A 17,812-nucleotide genomic window follows, 5' to 3' on the forward strand; every position below is an offset into this window, starting at 1 on the left:
GGAACAAAAACAAAATATGGGCAATTGGGCATGTCTGCAAAACCTACAAACATATATCAAACATCAATTACTTGTATCAAAGCATTCAACATCACAAAGTAGTAAAAATTCTTCCCATCACCATTTGGATACTCTAATATTTATACCCTTCTAAATCTCTACTACTACTAATAAAGACAGCACCACCACAGAGCATCAAAATAAGCTCCCACTAGGAGACATTTTTTTTAAAAGAAAAAAAAAAAAAAACACATATGGCATGCTCCATAATACATGCGGCTACCCAACCAGCTTAACAACTTTTTCCCAGAGCACCAGTACTGAAGAAGGTGCAATCTTCAACATGTACATCATTTTTATATCTAAAAAAAATACTACCTTCCATGTTCAGAATAGAGTGGGCATAGACCAAGTCCTGAGCCTCCACAGATTATTATCTTCTTGTATCTTGACAAAATATGTAAAGGGTAAATTTATTACACTATTGACCAAGGGCCCTTGGTCACATGCCACCATTTCCTCCGCTTTGACTACCAGTACTTGGCAAAGGCATAGACCGTTGTGTAAAATCCAATAGCAGTTTTCTCTGTTGATCACTTGTATGAGGAAGACTTGCCCGCAAGAGTTCAACTGGCATTTCCCTGCTAATAGCTCTGGCTGCATCAGACCCATTATTCACCATGTTCTGGGGGGCCTGTGTTAGGAAAGATTGCATGACGGAGTCATATTTATTAAAGCAGTACTTTGTAAGTAAACCAAAGAAAGCATCAAAAGACGCCTGCCAGAATGCTCTGTTTTGCATGCCGCACTTCGCTCCAGCATGAGGATCCCTTAACAGTTCTGTTGCCCTCTCCAGAACAGATTTCAGAATTATAGAAGCCCCATCACCAGCAGGGCTTCCAACAGGACGGAGTGGAGGATGCTCAGTTGAACAAACCACAGATGCAAGGCAGGCAGCAAGTACTCTCAGATCCATTTCTCGAACACACAATGAAACAGTTCTTGCCAAATTTTTACTTGTCTCAGCAGCTCCGTGGTCTGCTGGAAGGACCCCAAACAAAAACCTCAGATTCCGGAAAATGGCCATGCACACCACCCTACTAAGTTCACTGCCAGCAAATAGAAGTTGAAGATATCGCGATAACAGCTTCCGACCTTTGGGAAGTGAGATAATCCTTAAGAACACAAGATCATCTTTGGGTGCTATATCCACTGACTGACCATTTTTGCCAAGTGGATCGACGAGATGAAGTGATGATGCCAGACACTCCAACAGCATTTGCCTCCTTTTACTCAACAGCTCCCCTCCGTCTGGGAGTTGAGTTTGCATAAATTGTAGGAAGCGGTCAATATCATCAACATCAAGGAGGAGGCAGATCCCATCCTCAATGGTCACCCTAGCTGCAAGCATTGGCTCCTGTTCCAAGGGTTTTTCAGACACTTTCTGTTCACTGCTACTAGTGGCAGATGAATTTGGTGGGTCAACCTCAAGAAGTGGTCGTGGCCTGCGAATTGAGGAGAAGGAAACCCTACCAAGTGCATCAACCTGGAGAAATGCATGTGTCTCAGTATTAGCACGACTTTGGGAGCTGCCATCTCTCAGATTAGTTGGACAGAAATGATGTTTTAACTTTGCACCAGCAGATTTTTTCGCCAAACAAGCTTGATGGTAATAATCATCTACATAGGGATCGTTGCTATGAGTGGCAGCAAGCTGCATTCGAAGAATATTCTCAATTTCATCTGTTGACATGTACTTGGATTTAAATTTTGGCCAACCATTGTCACTTCTCTGATTACGGATGCCCAAACCCAGCGGAGAGTACCATGCAGCCTGTCTACCTCTCAGCATAGATTCAGTCCTTTGATCTTTAAAATCAGCTAAACCAAACATTTCAAAATTGTTCATCTGAGATGTTGGAGGTTGATGGTGATTGAATCGTTGGGACTGCATCCCTGAAGTGCCAAAGGGTAACTGGAATGGATGTGGAAGCCCAAGTTGCTGGGTTTGTTGCTGTGGCACCTGTTGGGGCAACAAGCCATTTTGATGGGGTAATTGCTGTTGCATCAAATTCTTGGGGGGAGTAGAATGTTCTCCAGGGTTTAAAGTAGATTGGTTCATCCACTGATTTTGAATGCGATTATGCACTTGATGCCCATGACCTGAAAACTGAGGTAAGACTCCACCATATTGTGATCCATGATGCATGGCATTCATCTGATTCTGAGGGCTAGAAAACGGAGAAAAGTTGGGTGAAGAAACTGGAATTGGCTGTCCACCAGGATGATATGTAGTACTAGGAAGGTTGTTTGGTGAAGCTTGAGGAAGCCGCCCACCAGGAGGAGGAAATGAAGTGAAAGAAGACTTCGGGATAAGGATCGCTTCACTAGAGATGTGCTGGCGTGGCTGCGGCCGCTGCTGTTGGTGCTGCAGCTGTTGTTCTTGCTCAGGGTATGACAGTGCTCTGTACAAAGGCTTCGATTCAATCAGATGAGCAGAAGAAGAGTAAGGATGGGACAACCATCTTTTGCTCTCCTCATTGCGTTCAGCATCAAAGCCACGTTGATCAAACCAATCACGAAAATCTGCCTCTTGAACACAATCAGCGGCAGATGAACCTGGAAAAAGAACAAAAAAAACAAAAAATAAAATAAAATACTACTCCGTATCAATCAACTATTTTGAAAAAAGAAAAGGGAAAAAAACAGATTAGCAATACATTTTCAAATTTGTCAGAGAAATCTCCCAAACTTCCAAAGATGAAAGATGGTTTTGTTTAATAATCAAATACTAGCAATTGCTTTACAGACATCTTTGGCTTGGCTTCATTTGCTAATAGCACAAGGGTACCCAAAAAAACATGCAACTAAAACCAATACAAAAGTTTCATATTGATTTTTTGGGTCTAGATAAATCCAACTTCAGGAGTTCACTTTGGATCAATTCATTTCCTCAATAAATAGCGAAGTAGTGAATAGCCAAGTAAATCAAATCCAAAATCAAGCCAAAATAAACAAAATCACATTATTATTCAATTATGTATTTATAATACGGTGTAATAATAACAATAATAATAATAATAATAATAATAACCAACAACAACAACAACAAAAGGAAAATACTATCAATCAACTATTTTAAAAAAGAAAAGGGGGGGAAAACAGATAAAGGCAGATTTGGATAACAGCCACAGCCTTCGCCACCCATCACTGTCGCCACCTTCATCTATCTCTTAGTCACCGATCTGGAAGAAGTCTCCTTCTTCCACATCTAGAAGAAACATCACCTTCTCAAATCTAAAAGGGGACAAGAAGCATGGAGAAGTAGGCAGCGCTCACCCGGTAGGCATCCAAGTTATATATATACACACACATACACACAAAGCAATCAGTGCTACCATGGCAGCCAAAAACTTCAAAATGGAGACAAAGGAAGCCCAGATTTGGCGGGTCTCTTCCATCCTCCATTAATTGGAAGAGGGGTCTCCTTCACAAATCTTCGAAAGAGATAGGGAAGTTGAAAATATTATTTTTATGGAGACAAAGGAGGTATCCCCTCGAAAAAAAAAAAGTTTAAAAACATATTTGCCACATCACGGCTATGTTAACATATTTGTACAACAACAACCCCATATTTACAAGTTGAGACATTCAATTAGAGCTTTTTATACTTTGATGGCCTAATTGTTGTTGCGCAAATAGTTTGAGCGCCAATTTGACCCTTATCCCAAACAAAAACATATAAATACAAAATGAACATGAAAAGGATATCAAATTAACTTTTTAAATATAAATGAATCAAAGTATGATGTCAACAGATTAAGAAATTTAATAAAAGCAATTAAAAGGTTGTTATGGGACATATATCCGTATAATGTTTCAACAACCTGATATCCAATCCAAAATGAGGTCAAAATTTTCAGATAAGCTAGCATTCTAACCCTTTCACCTGAACCATGACAACCAGTTTTGATCAAAGTAGAGTGGGTTCTAGCGAAAAAAAATTGCGCACCCCAAATTTAAATCATATTCTTATCAATCCACTAAGCATCAGTGGAGTGATTGATCATTCTATTTAGAACTTTCTAAGCTATGAAGGCGTGCATTGTTTGGAGACACAAGTATACAGTATACTAGTACATATAGGGTAGTGTTACTAGGACCATTATTAATTAATTAATATGTTAAATAGAACCATTATACAACAGAATAACCCACTGCCAGGACAAGAAATGAAGACACAGAACAGTTACTATTGCCCAAGTGATTGAAGTTGAGAAAAAAGTAGTTGCAAGTTGTACAGAGTAAAAGTACTATATTTTGCAGCCATGACTTAATCACTTAATTTTCCTAATAACATTGATATGGTAGCTAAAACGCTAAGTAATTCTTTCACATTCAAAACTAGCATATAGAAAATAAATAAGAATACAGATGAATAAGAAAACTCTGAAAATAAAAAATGCATAACTCACTTTCTCTGGATTCTCTATCACCAAAAAATGCTGCCTTTGTAGGGCTACCGACAACCTTGTTCAACTGCTAATAAAAAAATTAAGAACATTGATAAAAGACAAAATACAAGAGCTTGAGATAGGAATTCAGCAAACTGTAACAGCACCCATATAAATAATCCAGAACAAATTATATGAATGGACAATGGAGAAGAATTATTCTAATAATAAAAGTTGTCCAAAAAAGTTGAATATGACATTATTCATTGCCCGCAAAAATAACATTACAAATTTTAAAATCTTTTTTAGCCAACAACAGGTTGACATCAGAGTACATTAATCACCCAGCACCGTAATGGTATTGCTGATATAGTAAGGTATCACGGTTACATAGGAGGAACATTTTGAATACAAAGGAAAGCAGTCAGTTTAGTCTTGTATGGATGTATAGGACTGTAACATGTTTGTCTAGACATTGGGTAAATATAATGCATTCAAAATATTAATTGCACACAACACTCTACATATGCCAAACAAAGAATGATAATAGATCAGATTTACTCACTAATTTAGTGTGTTGAATGGTTTACCTTTGAAAATGTGCTGGTAAGGTCATCAACGTCAGAATATGATGCTAACATTTCACCCTGAGAGAAAGGAATGTTTAATTAATGCATTACCAACTTTAACTTACAAGTTCAATTTGGCCTTTGGTAATTCATTACTAGATACATAACAAGAGTTCAATGATTGGTATATGCATCACATAGCATTGAATGAGAATTCAGGGGGGTGGGGAGGTATAAAAAATTATGTATTTAAGGAAACAGCACACTCATTAAACCAAAAACTTGAATGACACAAAGAGCTTTGGAAGTAACCTCTTCTTGTTCCAACTGATACTCTACATCATCAAAACCAGGTGGAGGTAGATCATCCTCTTCGTCTTCTAATCCCCCCAATTCAACTTCTTCAACTACATCATTACCAAAGAATGCATACTGTGATGCATCGAATAAAGCATTTCCTGTGCCAAATAACTGAAAAGTTAATATCTAAAAACAGACAATGCAATTGGAATAGAGTTAAGTTAAGTGACGAATTCGTGGAATCCACAGTTAATTGCTACAACATAAGCTATAAATCAAGAACATTCAGCAAATCCAATTTAAAATATCTTTTATGTTCACATTCCATACTTGAAACACCATTTGACACTGAGATGCCACCTAAAACATACAATTACAAAGGTTTGTGGAATAAATCAGCTAATCAGAGATGTCTAAGCCAGGAAGTATTTCTACCAACTCTACACCCCACAAAGGGATATTCTCTCACTCAACCCTGTAAAATGAGTTTCTGAAACTTCTCAACTCAATCACTGCTTCTTCAGTATAATACACCATAAACCAAGTCTCGTAGTTCTACATTAAGATCTGGAATGAGTAAAAAATCACGTAAAAATCAAACTGCAAATAATAGAGAACCTGATGAATTAGAATCAACTTGTTTGAGATCTTGAGGATTGCTGGAGAATTCAATACCACCCGGACCCTCAAATCCGTCCATTTTCAACTCTTGAACAGAACTAAAAACCCAGAGAATTATCCAGAAAACAAAATATAATTAATTATTTCCTATTCGAAATTTACAGAAACCCAAAATCTTCCTCTTAAACTAGCAAAAGCAAAACCCTCGTCAAAGGTTTACAAGAGAAATGAAAACTCCATCCTCAACAATGAATCTTCGTGCGAAAACCAAAAAAGGGCATGATGAAAATGAATCTGGAAAGGTCAAAGCTAAAACCTAGAAAGAGAGAGAAAAGGGAGATGATAGAAACCCCTCGCCGATAAATTCTAGGGTTTCTGATGAGCGAAGATCAGTACGGAGTATGTTAAATAGGTGTAGAATTCATTGGTAGGAGATACAAAGGAGACAGAAATGGGAAATATTTCATATTTTTGTGACTGCTGGAAAATGAAATTCAGCCCTTGGTCTAGGATAACGATTCAACCCTATAATATACGTAGTACTATTAATATATAAATAAACAATATTTAAATTTTAATCATATTTTCGAAAATAACTTCTTCTTTTTTTCGAAAAGTGTATGAAATTTATGGAGAATCAACAGAGCTAAAAGCATGACCAAACCTAAGAAAATCACGACATTAGCATTATATTTTGTTAGTCATAGCCCCTTTGGCATAGTTTGTAAGTTGTTATATGCATTGTATTGGGGTATCCTCTTTAAGAGGCTACTAATGGATGGATTTGGAGTAGAGCGTAAATTAGTCAGAGTGTGTTAGTAATTACCTGTGTTAGGTAACAGTCAATTAGGGAGAACGGTATGAGTGATTGGCTAAACAATGGTTAATTGAAATTGTGTGATGGTTTAGCTTAGTTGGATGCGTGCTCAATGGGAGCATACAATTAGTTGAATGGAGTGGAGAGTGACACGAACTATGGGAAATACATCTGTAAAAATTCTATGAACGAACTATCTTAATTTTTTTTTTACACAATGGAAAATACTTTTCATTCAAACGGAGAATCGAAACTTAAAACTTTATACAAGGGAAAAGAATGGATGTTGAACCACTCCACACAACCTAACTTAGAAATGGCACTCTTTCCAAGTAAATGAGCCACTATATTCACAAACCGTTTTACATGTAAAAAAAAAAAAACAAACATTGGTCAATTGATTTGCTATTTCTCTAACATCTTGAATGATTATGTTAAAATTGGAATTCAGAGTATGATAGTTTATCCCATGGAAGACTTCCAGTGCATTTGTCTCAACTTGTATGTTATCGAGCCCCATATTTTGTACCCAATTAAAAGTCTCCCTAATCCCCACAGCTTATATTACTTTTGATTTGAGCACACTTGTCCATGAAATTTCTTTTGCCATAACAAATATGTCATCTAAATCTCTCGGTATGCACCCAAAGCCCATCTTGCTCTATGCTTCATTTATGGTTGCGTCTACATTTAGTTTGAGTCAACCCCAAGGAGGTTTCTTCCATTTGTTCACAATATGAGAGCCTTCTCCCGTGTTTCCAATATTTTTACACTTGACTTCTCTCCAATGTTGGAGAGCGGTCTAACCTCTATCAAGACCTCAAAAGTTGTAGTATTTCTTTGATTCTAGGCTCTCCCATTTCTTGCATTCCATATGCTCTAGCATATCATAATAATTTCACAACAGTTTTCCTTCTCAATATTAGACAAATTTAATCACGCCCACTATTGAATTGAATTTGCTCCATTCCAACTATGAATTCTACCTAGAACCTTGTCCCTTATAAATCCCAACACTTCATTTGTTTTCCCTTTAAATTAGAGAAGGTAATCCCAAGTATCTGCCACTCACTTCACCCCCTCCTACTTCCAAAAATTTCACTCACCACCCCTTGACTCTCTTATAATACATTATTGCTAGAATTAGTGGTTGACTTATTATAATTCATGACTTAACCAGACATAACAGCAAACTTATCCATAATTTCTCTAAAAATCTTGCAGGAATGATTGCAATCGCCTTACAGCATATGTTGTACCCAACTTGGAATTCAGAGTATGATTGTTCAACCTAGACAAATGCACACTTGTCGAGAGCACTTAATCAACTTAATAGAGAAGGCTGCACTATGGGAGGAGGTTTGAGTCGCAAACAATTAATATAGTAATTGATCATGTTAAAGTTAACAATGTGAATGGAACATGATGTTGCAAAATAGTGCACCGTAGGTAAATGTATATAATAGAAAGTTAAGTGTAATTTACTGAACAATAACACCAAAATAATTAACAAGTTTGGTGACTAATTATCTGATTAAACCTAACCGAACGACCTCTAGAATCTACTTTTAATTCCCTTTCCCACTTTGAATATAATGCATTGTTGATGTGTTAGTTTAGATGCTTTTTTATGATTAGATGTCTTGTTTTATTCTTTCATCAATCATATCTAATGGCATTAGCTGATGATGTGGCTGGGCGGACATGGGCTTTGGCCCATTAACCAACAAATGTGGGCCGAGTTGTAAAGGGCCTGCTACGTAAATTATACAGTCATCCCAGTTTACACCGTCCAAAATCGTTACTGTTGTGAGTAAAAACGAGCACAGAGACGAAGCTCTCACTCATCTGAGGAAGAAAAGAAGAAGAAGGAGGAGGAGGAGCATAGAAACAACGCGCAGTAGCAGTACAATCTGTTTGCTTGTAAGTTTAACGTAGTGGGGTTTTCTATATGTTTCAGTGGTAACTCTATAATTTCTCCGTAATCTAGAAAAGAAAAGATAAAAATCGCAAATTTTATTTTCAGAATTTCAGATGTCTCCAAGCCCCAAGGTGAAAATTGTATGGAGTTCAGTGGGTCACCTTTTTGTTTTACTTTTAGTAACTATATGTGCTTAGAATTCATGGATTAACTTAAAATTTTCTGATTACTATGACTTGCTATATTGTTTTTGTTTGTTTGTTTTTGTTTTCCTTACCTATCTTGGTTAAGTTTGGACTGGTTTGCCTCTCTGGTTATGAATGTTCTATGTTTAATAGCTTTAATTATCTCAAGTAGTCGAGTGTAGATTTTTTTTTCTTTTTTCCTTTTGATTAAATTGGTTGAGTTTATTTTAGCTTGCTAATATTGGTACTGGTTTTGAGCTGGTCTATTTAGTATTCCAAGAGAGGTAGTGAGGACAGATTTTCTGTCTCTGTTGGTTGGGTTGTTGAATGCTATGTATTTTCCATAGAAAAAACTCTTCTGGGATATTTGGGATATATATATATATATTTTTTGGATGTACCGGCAAAGTTATTGAGTGTATCATTCCACATGAAAGTTGCAATCTGTATTGTATGTATGTGTGCTCAGTTTTATACATTGATCAATTGATTGATGGCTGGATGATATGGTCTGTGGTAATCTTTTACTTTTTTTTTTTGCCATGTGAACTGACAGGCATATCTTTTTGCCTCTGAAAGGCTATTGATACTTCAAACAAGCTGGTAGAGAACGTCATTGGCCTTTTCCATTCTACTACTGGTTATTTTGGCATCTATAGAGTATTCCATAATTTCCATGGCAGGCAATGACCTGCCAACTCTGGGTCGTATCAAGCTTGTTGATCTAATTCCATCTGAAGGCCTTCCTTCTGATTCCTATAAATTATCGGTTACAACTTTGTCCCAATCACTAGCTCATTACTCGGCTGCCATTATCCAGCTACCTACCAGTGATGGTGCTCTTTTAAGGTCTTGTCTTGAGTCTGCCCGACTCTACTTCCACCAAAAGCCTTCCTATCCTTCTACGGATGTGATTCATCCTGATGATTCGCGGGAGTGGTGCAAGACCTCTGGCTACCGTGCAGATCCTCAACTATGGCAAGAAACGTATGATTTTCGACCAGGACTGACTCCTATAGAGCCAAGCGATGGAGTTGAGTTTCCACCAGCTGGTTTAACAGATGTATTTGCGTTACTTGGCAAAGCAGCAAGATATGTACTGGATGCCATTAGTTACTATTTAAATCTTCGCAGCTCTCCTTTTACTGAAATTCTTGATAATGTACCCTTGAGAAATCGGGAAATATCATCCTCAGTTTTATCTGTTTCATGTCATGCAAGGCCTTCTTTTCAGAGTGCTCAGCACCATAATCTGACAACTCAAGAGGATGGTCAGTTAGTTATGTTCTCAGATCCTGAGCATCAGGTTGATAGAAGCCTTTTAACATTTGTCAAGACAGACAAGCCAGGCTTACATGTGAGAGATTTCCAAGGTCACTGGGTTCTTGTGGATGGTGATCTTGGACCCCAAGAAGCAATTATTACTACTGGACTTGCTTTGTACCAGGCAACTGCTGGCAATATAAGCACTGCTGTTTATAGGACAGATATTGGAAATCTACAGGGCCATATGTATGGAAGATGTTCTCTGGCTTTTAAACTTATGCCTAAATCCATGACCAGTCTGAACTGTTCAGAGATGCGGGCTGCTGGTTATGGTGTTGAAGCTCAATTTCAGCTTCCTGTACCTGTAGATGACTTCATGCAGATATCAACAGATCAACTACTCAATAGGAACAACTTTCCCGCTTTCAATTTTCCCACTGCACAAGATGGTATGTTGCAGTTCCAGTATTTCATCAATACAATATTTCTGTTATTTTGTTTATGTTTTAAAAAGTTTTGGCATATCTCTTATAGGGCTTTCTCTTGTACCTACTTGTAACTTCTATCTGGAATCTTTTACAATTTGGAGGAACAAATTCTTTTGAGATTAACTGCTTCTTCCTCAATTTTGTTCTTAAATCAATTTCTCCAGTCTGCACCCACAGAAGTCATGTTTTTTTTTTATTAGATGAACATCATAATATACCAAATAATAGAGATGTCTTGTTCTATTACCAGATTTATGTATGCTTATATGGAAAATGAGTCTATATTGACAAGAGAATTAGTTAATCTCCAGGCCTAAGGTCTAGATACCCCAGTGACATGGCCTCAAAAAGAAGCGGGAATGAGTCTAAATTGCGGGAAGTTTGTAGCTTTGGTTTCAGCTGTGAACTTCAGTGTCACAGTTGAATGCTACTTTATATTTGACACTTGAGGGCAAACCACCTTTCAGGACAAGAAAAATGATGTTTTTGTGGTTAAAAATATGGAAATGGAAAGATGAAATGATGACATTTAGAAACTTTTTTTTTTTTTTTTAAATAAATATTTTTAACATTTAAACCCAATTTGCTTTGCTTCTTTTCTCTACTATTCCTTAGTAAGAAGCTTTTAACGACAGGACCTTGGATCAATGAAATGCTGGTACAGGATCTATGAAGACACCTGAGACAAGGAGAAGGAAGAATAACTCAAGATCTAAACCTCTTCCTCCTTCAAAGAGGTTGCGGCTAGAGGCACAGAGAGTTCTCAAGGAGAGGGTTCAAGATATTGCTGATAAGAAAGGCATAAAGCTGAGATTCTGCAACCTGAAGGATTGCGAGAATCATATTCAGTCCCTTGACAGTCCATGTGCATCTGTAAGGATGGAGATAGGGTGGCCACCAGGAGTTCCATTTGCTCATCCACATGATCTTCCAAACAAGGCAAAGATTGGATTTCTTGAAACATATGAACCTGGTTGGTCTGCAACCCATGATATGGACTTAAGTCTACTCGAAACTGGAGAGCCAAGTCAACACACTCCTCCTAACTGTAACTGTGACTCCCTCATTTTGTGTTCTTGATTTATACATTACTTGCTCTATTCCTATGCATGCATTTATATGGCAATTGCTGTGTGCCAAGTCGTTTTTATCAGTTATTACATAATTCTTAACCAAAATGGAAACTTGGTGGGGTGGGGGGCAATTCCAGCTATTGGTGTTTAGATAAGGTAAAGTGGATAATAAGAGCATAATTGCATTCAGGTGAAGTGACTGGGAACATTTTATCTTGGACAAATTTAAAGCAGGCAATTGAATGTTCCAACATATGACTATATATAATTGAATATGTTGAAAATATTTGTTCACTTGTTCCCCCATTTCTTTTTCCATGTGAGGTGTGTCTTTTTACAGACAGTTTAGCCAATTGATATCTGATTCTTTTTTTTTTTTTTTTTTTTGACTTGTTGCAGGAATCCATCAGCGGAGTTCTCAGAATGAGAGTGCCTTTGTTATGCAGTGCCTGTGTAAATCCTAGTTATTTAATGCTGTTGTATTTTCACCTTAGGCATTAACTGATCAGGATGTATTAGATAGGGTTGAGAGCTTCCTCCTTTTTTTTTTTTGTATATTAAATTTTGGAATAATGATACAAGGTGGTTACTGGTTTAGACTTCCAATGGTTGTCTAGTATCTGCTTACTATTGTTCTGCTGTGTGTTGTAAACTTGTAATCAAGAAAATGATGAAAGTTTTGGACAAATGGAAATGCAGGCCGCCCAAGCCCAAACGTAATATGTAAGACTGGGCCTTTTGCTCTTCTATATGCATTGGTTCTGAAATTTTGGTGTTAACCGTTGCAAGATGGACCCATCATAATTTACATACTGAATACACATTCAGTATGTAAACTATGTATGTTGGACCTGGGTCTATCTTGCAAGGTGGACCCAGATCTACAAAATAATTTACCGTGTTTAGGTATCTCAATTTTTGGTTGTTTGTATTCGTACTGTTGCTAGTAGCCATACTTGTGCAGCTGTTAACGTGGTTATTATGACACCAAAAACTAGTATCACAATTATGTGTTTATGAATGATGTTAAAAGTTGTAGATAGGTAGCAGTGAAAATCATAGCATATAAAGGGTGATATAAAGCAGGTTGTAAGGTAAAAGCGAACCGACCACGCATGGTTAATTCTGGGACGGCACACGAGACGTGAGTTTGACTGAACTAATTTTTTTTTCAGATTGGAAGAGAAAAAGAGAAATGCAAAATGCGTGAATGATATAGGTGTGTGGCTCACGTGACAACGTGCACTCCAATTTAACTTTGTTTAAAAAAAAAAAAAAAAACCAATCATAACAATCCCAAGTTTGCCCTTCAAACAGGGGAATCACAATAACACATGATACCCTCCCGAATCCCGCCCCCGTTTTATTTATTATTATTACAATATGAAAATATTTTCTTAAAATTTGACTTTTAAAATAAATAATTCGTACAAATATGTATGTTAGTAAGATCTAAACATATAATTATATATTCAAAGGTGACCAACAAATTAAAAAATGAAAAAAAGGTGATAAAAGGCAGGCGTATTGATGATGCATGGATTTCTTAAATCTTAACGAATACGGACGAGTACTAATACTCTACAAGTTGATTATATTAGTACATGTGTGTCGGCAATTAAAAAAGTAAAATAAAAGTAAAAATGTAGATGCGTAGGTAGGTGGGTAAACTAAGGAATAAATAAATAATAATAATAGTAATGGAGAGGAAGAGGGAGTGGGTAAATGCAGATAAGTTATTGTGAGTTTGAAAAATGATAATAATAATGGTGTGATGAAGTGAGAGGTTGGGCATTAAAGTATGCATGGCTACCATGGGTGGTGTGCCCTTTAATAATGCAGGTTTTACCTTGACCATTTCATAATTGCATTTCCTATTCTATTCTATTCAATTCCCAGCTACTGTAAGTAATCAACAACCAACCCTGTCTCTGCACTGCAGCCCACTGCCACCCTGCCCCAGTTTTTTTTTTTTTTTTTTTTAAATCTAAATTTCTGATTTATCATATTATATCTGATCTCGTTTTTCTCAATACCCTACTACTTTTATATTCTATAAATATTTTTTTGAAAAAAAGATTACAACTTGATCTAATTAAATCGGTAGTTAATTTTTAATTTACTTAGAATTGGGGTCAAATTAATGGTATTTTAATTTAGAACTATAGACTAACAATGAATGTTGAGATGGTGATAAAATCGAAGCGTGACAAATTGGACAGCACATTTGGAGGGCATAGATATGTAGGCCAAACAAACGCCAAAAAATTGAACGCAACCCAACCACGTACTTGAGTGTTTCCTTTTATTTATTTATTTATGGCGTCAAAGCAGAGGTGACACCAAACCAACCATTAATCCCACTACATTTTGATTCCTCTTTTCACATCCACACCCATTCATTACATTTCTGGGGATTCCACTTTCTTTTCTCTCACTTCTTAATCATTCACCCTATCATATCAATTACAAAATTAAACTCTTATTCATAAAGGTCTAGTTTATAATTATTTACCTCATTTACCTTGACGCGTAAATTCTAATTTACTAAAATAATATGTGTTGAGTTTACGGTCCAGGTTCACTGGCCCAAGGGAAATCGAACCCGGGTTCTCTCAGAATTCTTCCCCACAAAAAGAGCTCACTTGCCACTTGAGCTACCCCATTGGGTTCAGATACGTGTTTGTTGTTACACTAAAAATAATAAAAGAGTAATTAATGATGAGAATAAGAGTTAATACCACAAATGGTCCTCTGACTATTGAGGTAGTACTCCTTTTAGTCCTTGACTTTCAATTCGACCACAAATTGTCCTCTGACTTTCATTTTGACCACAAATAGTCCTCCATTAAAATTTATGTTAAATAGGTGTTAAATCTAGGGGTATTATCGTCAAATTGATATATATAATGGTCATAAAATAAAAATGTTTAGAACTTTTCACCAACAAGCATAATTGAAACAATTAACAAATATAAATACTCTTAAATAAAAAATAATGCACCTTATATCTCTTAATTATGCGTACAAAATGAAAATTTAATATTAGAGCTATCTGATTTAATTTAACCAACAGATTAAAATGGAATTTTTTTTTTCAAAAACCTTGCTTCTAATATTTTCATGGTTGTTCATACATGGCCGATTAATATTTTTCACTCTTCATTAATCAATCAAACATTTTGTTTGGGACATAATTGAAGGCCGTCACCGTTGAATTAATATAATTAATCAATTACAAATTACGAACATTAATCATGAATTTTTATTTAATTTGTCACGTCCATTTTGTTTTTATATTTATTAAGTTAATGTTTATTAATATTTGAAATTAATTATGTTGTCATATAATTATAAAAAAGAAGTAATCATAATAATATTAATCAATTTGACGATATTACCCCTAGATTTAACACCTATTTAACAGAAATTTTAACAAAAGACTATTTGTGGTCAAAAATAAAAGTTAGAGGACCATTTTTGGTCGAATTGAAAGTCGAGGACTAAAAGGAGTACTACCCCAATAATCAGAGGATCATTTGTGGTATTAACTCTGAGAATAATCTCAAAAGAGTAAAAAGTGAGAAAAAAGAAAAGAAAATAATAAGGTAAAAAGGTTGCATAGTGATTAGTGAAGGAGAAGAAATAGGCACGCGGCAAGGATAGTTATAGGCTTAGGAAAACGTTCCATTGGGCCCAGTACCACAATCACATACATAAAGAAACTGCCAACCCAAACACCGGAAACTTACGCCCCATCCCCTACTCTTACTCTGCCCCTTTTTTTATCTTTTAACCCCTCCTTTTTTGCTTTACTCGCTAAATTCAGTATTGGATAACCGTTTCATTCCTTTCTAATATTTTCATTAAAATAAATAAATTTATATCCAAAAAGAATTATTAAGTACAAGATCTTTTGAGATTTATCTCATGCACACTCAGAATTATAATTGTGAATTTTCATATATAGAAACTTTCATATATAGTAATCTTGATGATTATTTTAGCAAAAACTGTAATGACCATATAAGTAAAGAATTTTTTTTATTGAAAAAAGGTAAATAAATTTCTAATTTTTAATTACGGTGTTAAACCGTAGCATATTGCCTATAAATTTGTTATATTGATCACCAAAGTAATTACTTTACTAAATTTAGAATTTGCATATAATATTATTCATTGAATATATTTTATGACCGTCTTCAAAATTTACTGATTTTTAAATTTTAAATTTTAAATTTTTAGTTGGTAAACGCACCCGCAAATGGAGTATTCCCTTTAATTTCTTTATTTAGGGAAGGAGGAAGTAAATGAGAACCTCACTTTCTAACGATAGACACCATTTCCCCGTCAAATAAAGCTACAAATTCTCTTCCTCTATAAATTTATCATATATTATAGACATCTTTTTCTCTCTCTCTCTCTAAAAATCTGCCAAATAAACCCCTAACATATAAACCCCACACCCTATATCACAAACACAATATCGCATTGCCTTGCATTTGCATGCGTTCTTTCTCTCCCCCTCAGCTCTCATCAACCCCGATTGAAACTGCACATATATAGATTTATAACCGCATGCTTATTATATCCTCATGGCTGTTGAAGCCCAACGTCTCAATGTTTTCCCTGCTCAGTTACTCACCAGGTATGTTTCTTCATGAACTCTTATTTATCTTTTGGATTTATATATATGTATGTAAAATATGGATGCGTTTATTTACGGTTTTGGTTTTGTGTGATGCAGAGAAACAATGGATGGCATTCAAGGTAACGGAAATCTGTATGCCGGCAGTGCGGTAGGTTATGGAACGGTGCCTTTATCGGGGAACCAAATAGCGGAGCCGCTATTCCCCATGTACTGCTCCTCGCCGATCGAATCGTTTCCGGCGAAGAATGCAATGAAGTCCGACAGCGGCCTCACCTATGGGCTTCCGCCGTCGCGGAAACGGTCACGAGAGGAAGCCAATCCGTTGATCAGTTATCCGGCGTTCCAGAACAACACTAGTAACCGTTGCGGTTCCTTCAGTTTCTTAGGCGAAGATATTTCGCTGCAAATCCAACAACAGCAGTTAGAGGTCGATCGCTTCATCGCTCAACATGTAAGCGAGTTTTTTCTAATATTTTATCGATTTTTTTTTGGTTGAATTACTGTTTTGATTTGTTGATTTGCAAGTGTTTTGTATTGAACTGTATGTGTGTATATGATTGTGCGTCAGATGGAGAAGGTTAGGATGGAAATTGAAGATAGACGAAAGCGATATGCAAGGAGCATTTTAGCGGTGGTTGAAGAAGGAATCCGAAAGCGATTGAGGGCGAAAGAGGAAGAAATTGAGAACATCGGAAAACTGAATTGGGCGTTGGAAGAGAGAGTGAAGTCTCTGTGCGTAGAGAACCAGATATGGAGAGAGCTGGCGCAGACGAACGAAGCCACAGCCAACGCTCTACGCAGCAATCTGGAACAAGTCCTGGCCCACGTGGAGCAGCGCAATGGCAATGTTAATGGCGGAGTAAGGGTAGGCCAGGCGGCGGAATTGATGGATGACGCTCAATCGTGTTGCAGCAGCAATCACGGAGGCGGTTGTGGCGTCGACGCTCAGACGGAAGGGTGCAGTTTAGCAGAGACCGGCGCGGAAGTAGGAATGGTGGTCAAGGATAGGGGCAATCTCCAGGACGACGGCGGCGTATGTGGAAGAAAGAGTCAAAGTTGCGAGAATAATGGCAGTGGCAGCAACAGCAGCAGCAGCAGCAGATTATGCAGAAACTGTGGGAAAGCGGAGTCGTGCGTTCTGCTTTTGCCGTGCAGGCATCTGTGCCTCTGTACTGCTTGTGGCTCCTCCATCCTCACTTGCCCAATCTGTAAATCCACCAAAAATGCTAGTCTTCGCGTCAATTTCTCCTCTTAGACAAAATCAAAACTCCATCAGTAGTTCAGTAGTAGATTTTTGCAAATTCTGATTTTCAATTTTCAAACAGAAATGCCCGTTTTAACTCATATATTCATTCTATTTTTCCTTCTAATCTAGTTTTTTCATTCTATTTTTTTTGAAAATGAATTAAACAAGTTTGAATAACTCAGCAGCAGCAGATCTTATCAGATTATCATCATCAAATGGTG

General features: G+C 36.7%; 3 protein-coding genes across 7 annotated transcripts; 2 read left to right on the forward strand and 1 right to left on the reverse strand.

Moving 5' to 3' along the window:
* Positions 1–31: 31 nt before the first annotated feature.
* Positions 32–6,458, reverse strand: LOC116020028 (protein PAT1 homolog). 2 transcript variants are annotated; one of them, XM_031260475.1, is made up of 5 exons: positions 5,942–6,458; positions 5,336–5,481; positions 5,045–5,101; positions 4,476–4,542; positions 32–2,619 (listed from the first exon to the last, which is right to left on the reverse strand). In XM_031260475.1, the coding sequence occupies exons 1-5, from the start codon at positions 6,021–6,023 to the stop codon at positions 503–505; spliced, it is 2,469 nt and encodes an 822-aa protein (XP_031116335.1). In that variant the 5' UTR covers positions 6,024–6,458; the 3' UTR covers positions 32–502. The 2 variants fall into 2 exon arrangements, with proteins under 2 accessions (XP_031116335.1, XP_031116336.1); XM_031260476.1 differs by having other exon boundaries at positions 4,476–4,539; positions 5,942–6,457.
* Positions 6,459–8,567: 2,109 nt separating this feature from the next.
* Positions 8,568–12,382, forward strand: LOC116020029. 4 transcript variants are annotated; one of them, XM_031260479.1, is made up of 4 exons: positions 8,568–8,684; positions 9,424–10,582; positions 11,286–11,675; positions 12,094–12,382. In XM_031260479.1, coding segments are annotated over exons 2-4 (1,431 nt in total). In that variant the 5' UTR covers positions 8,568–8,684; positions 9,424–9,543; the 3' UTR covers positions 12,096–12,382. The 4 variants fall into 4 exon arrangements, with proteins under 4 accessions (XP_031116339.1, XP_031116340.1, XP_031116337.1 ...); XM_031260480.1 differs by having other exon boundaries at positions 11,286–11,669; XM_031260477.1 differs by lacking the exon at positions 12,094–12,382 and having other exon boundaries at positions 11,286–11,747.
* Positions 12,383–16,049: 3,667 nt separating this feature from the next.
* LOC116020800 (probable BOI-related E3 ubiquitin-protein ligase 3) lies at positions 16,050–17,731 on the forward strand. Its single transcript, XM_031261339.1, has 3 exons — positions 16,050–16,342; positions 16,442–16,796; positions 16,914–17,731. The coding sequence occupies exons 1-3, from the start codon at positions 16,290–16,292 to the stop codon at positions 17,598–17,600; spliced, it is 1,095 nt and encodes a 364-aa protein (XP_031117199.1). The 5' UTR covers positions 16,050–16,289; the 3' UTR covers positions 17,601–17,731.
* The last annotated feature ends 81 nt before the right edge of the window (positions 17,732–17,812 follow it).

The sequence above is a fragment of the Ipomoea triloba genome, chromosome 5, assembly GCF_003576645.1.
Source record: "Ipomoea triloba cultivar NCNSP0323 chromosome 5, ASM357664v1".
Lineage (NCBI taxonomy): Eukaryota > Viridiplantae > Streptophyta > Magnoliopsida > Solanales > Convolvulaceae > Ipomoea > Ipomoea triloba.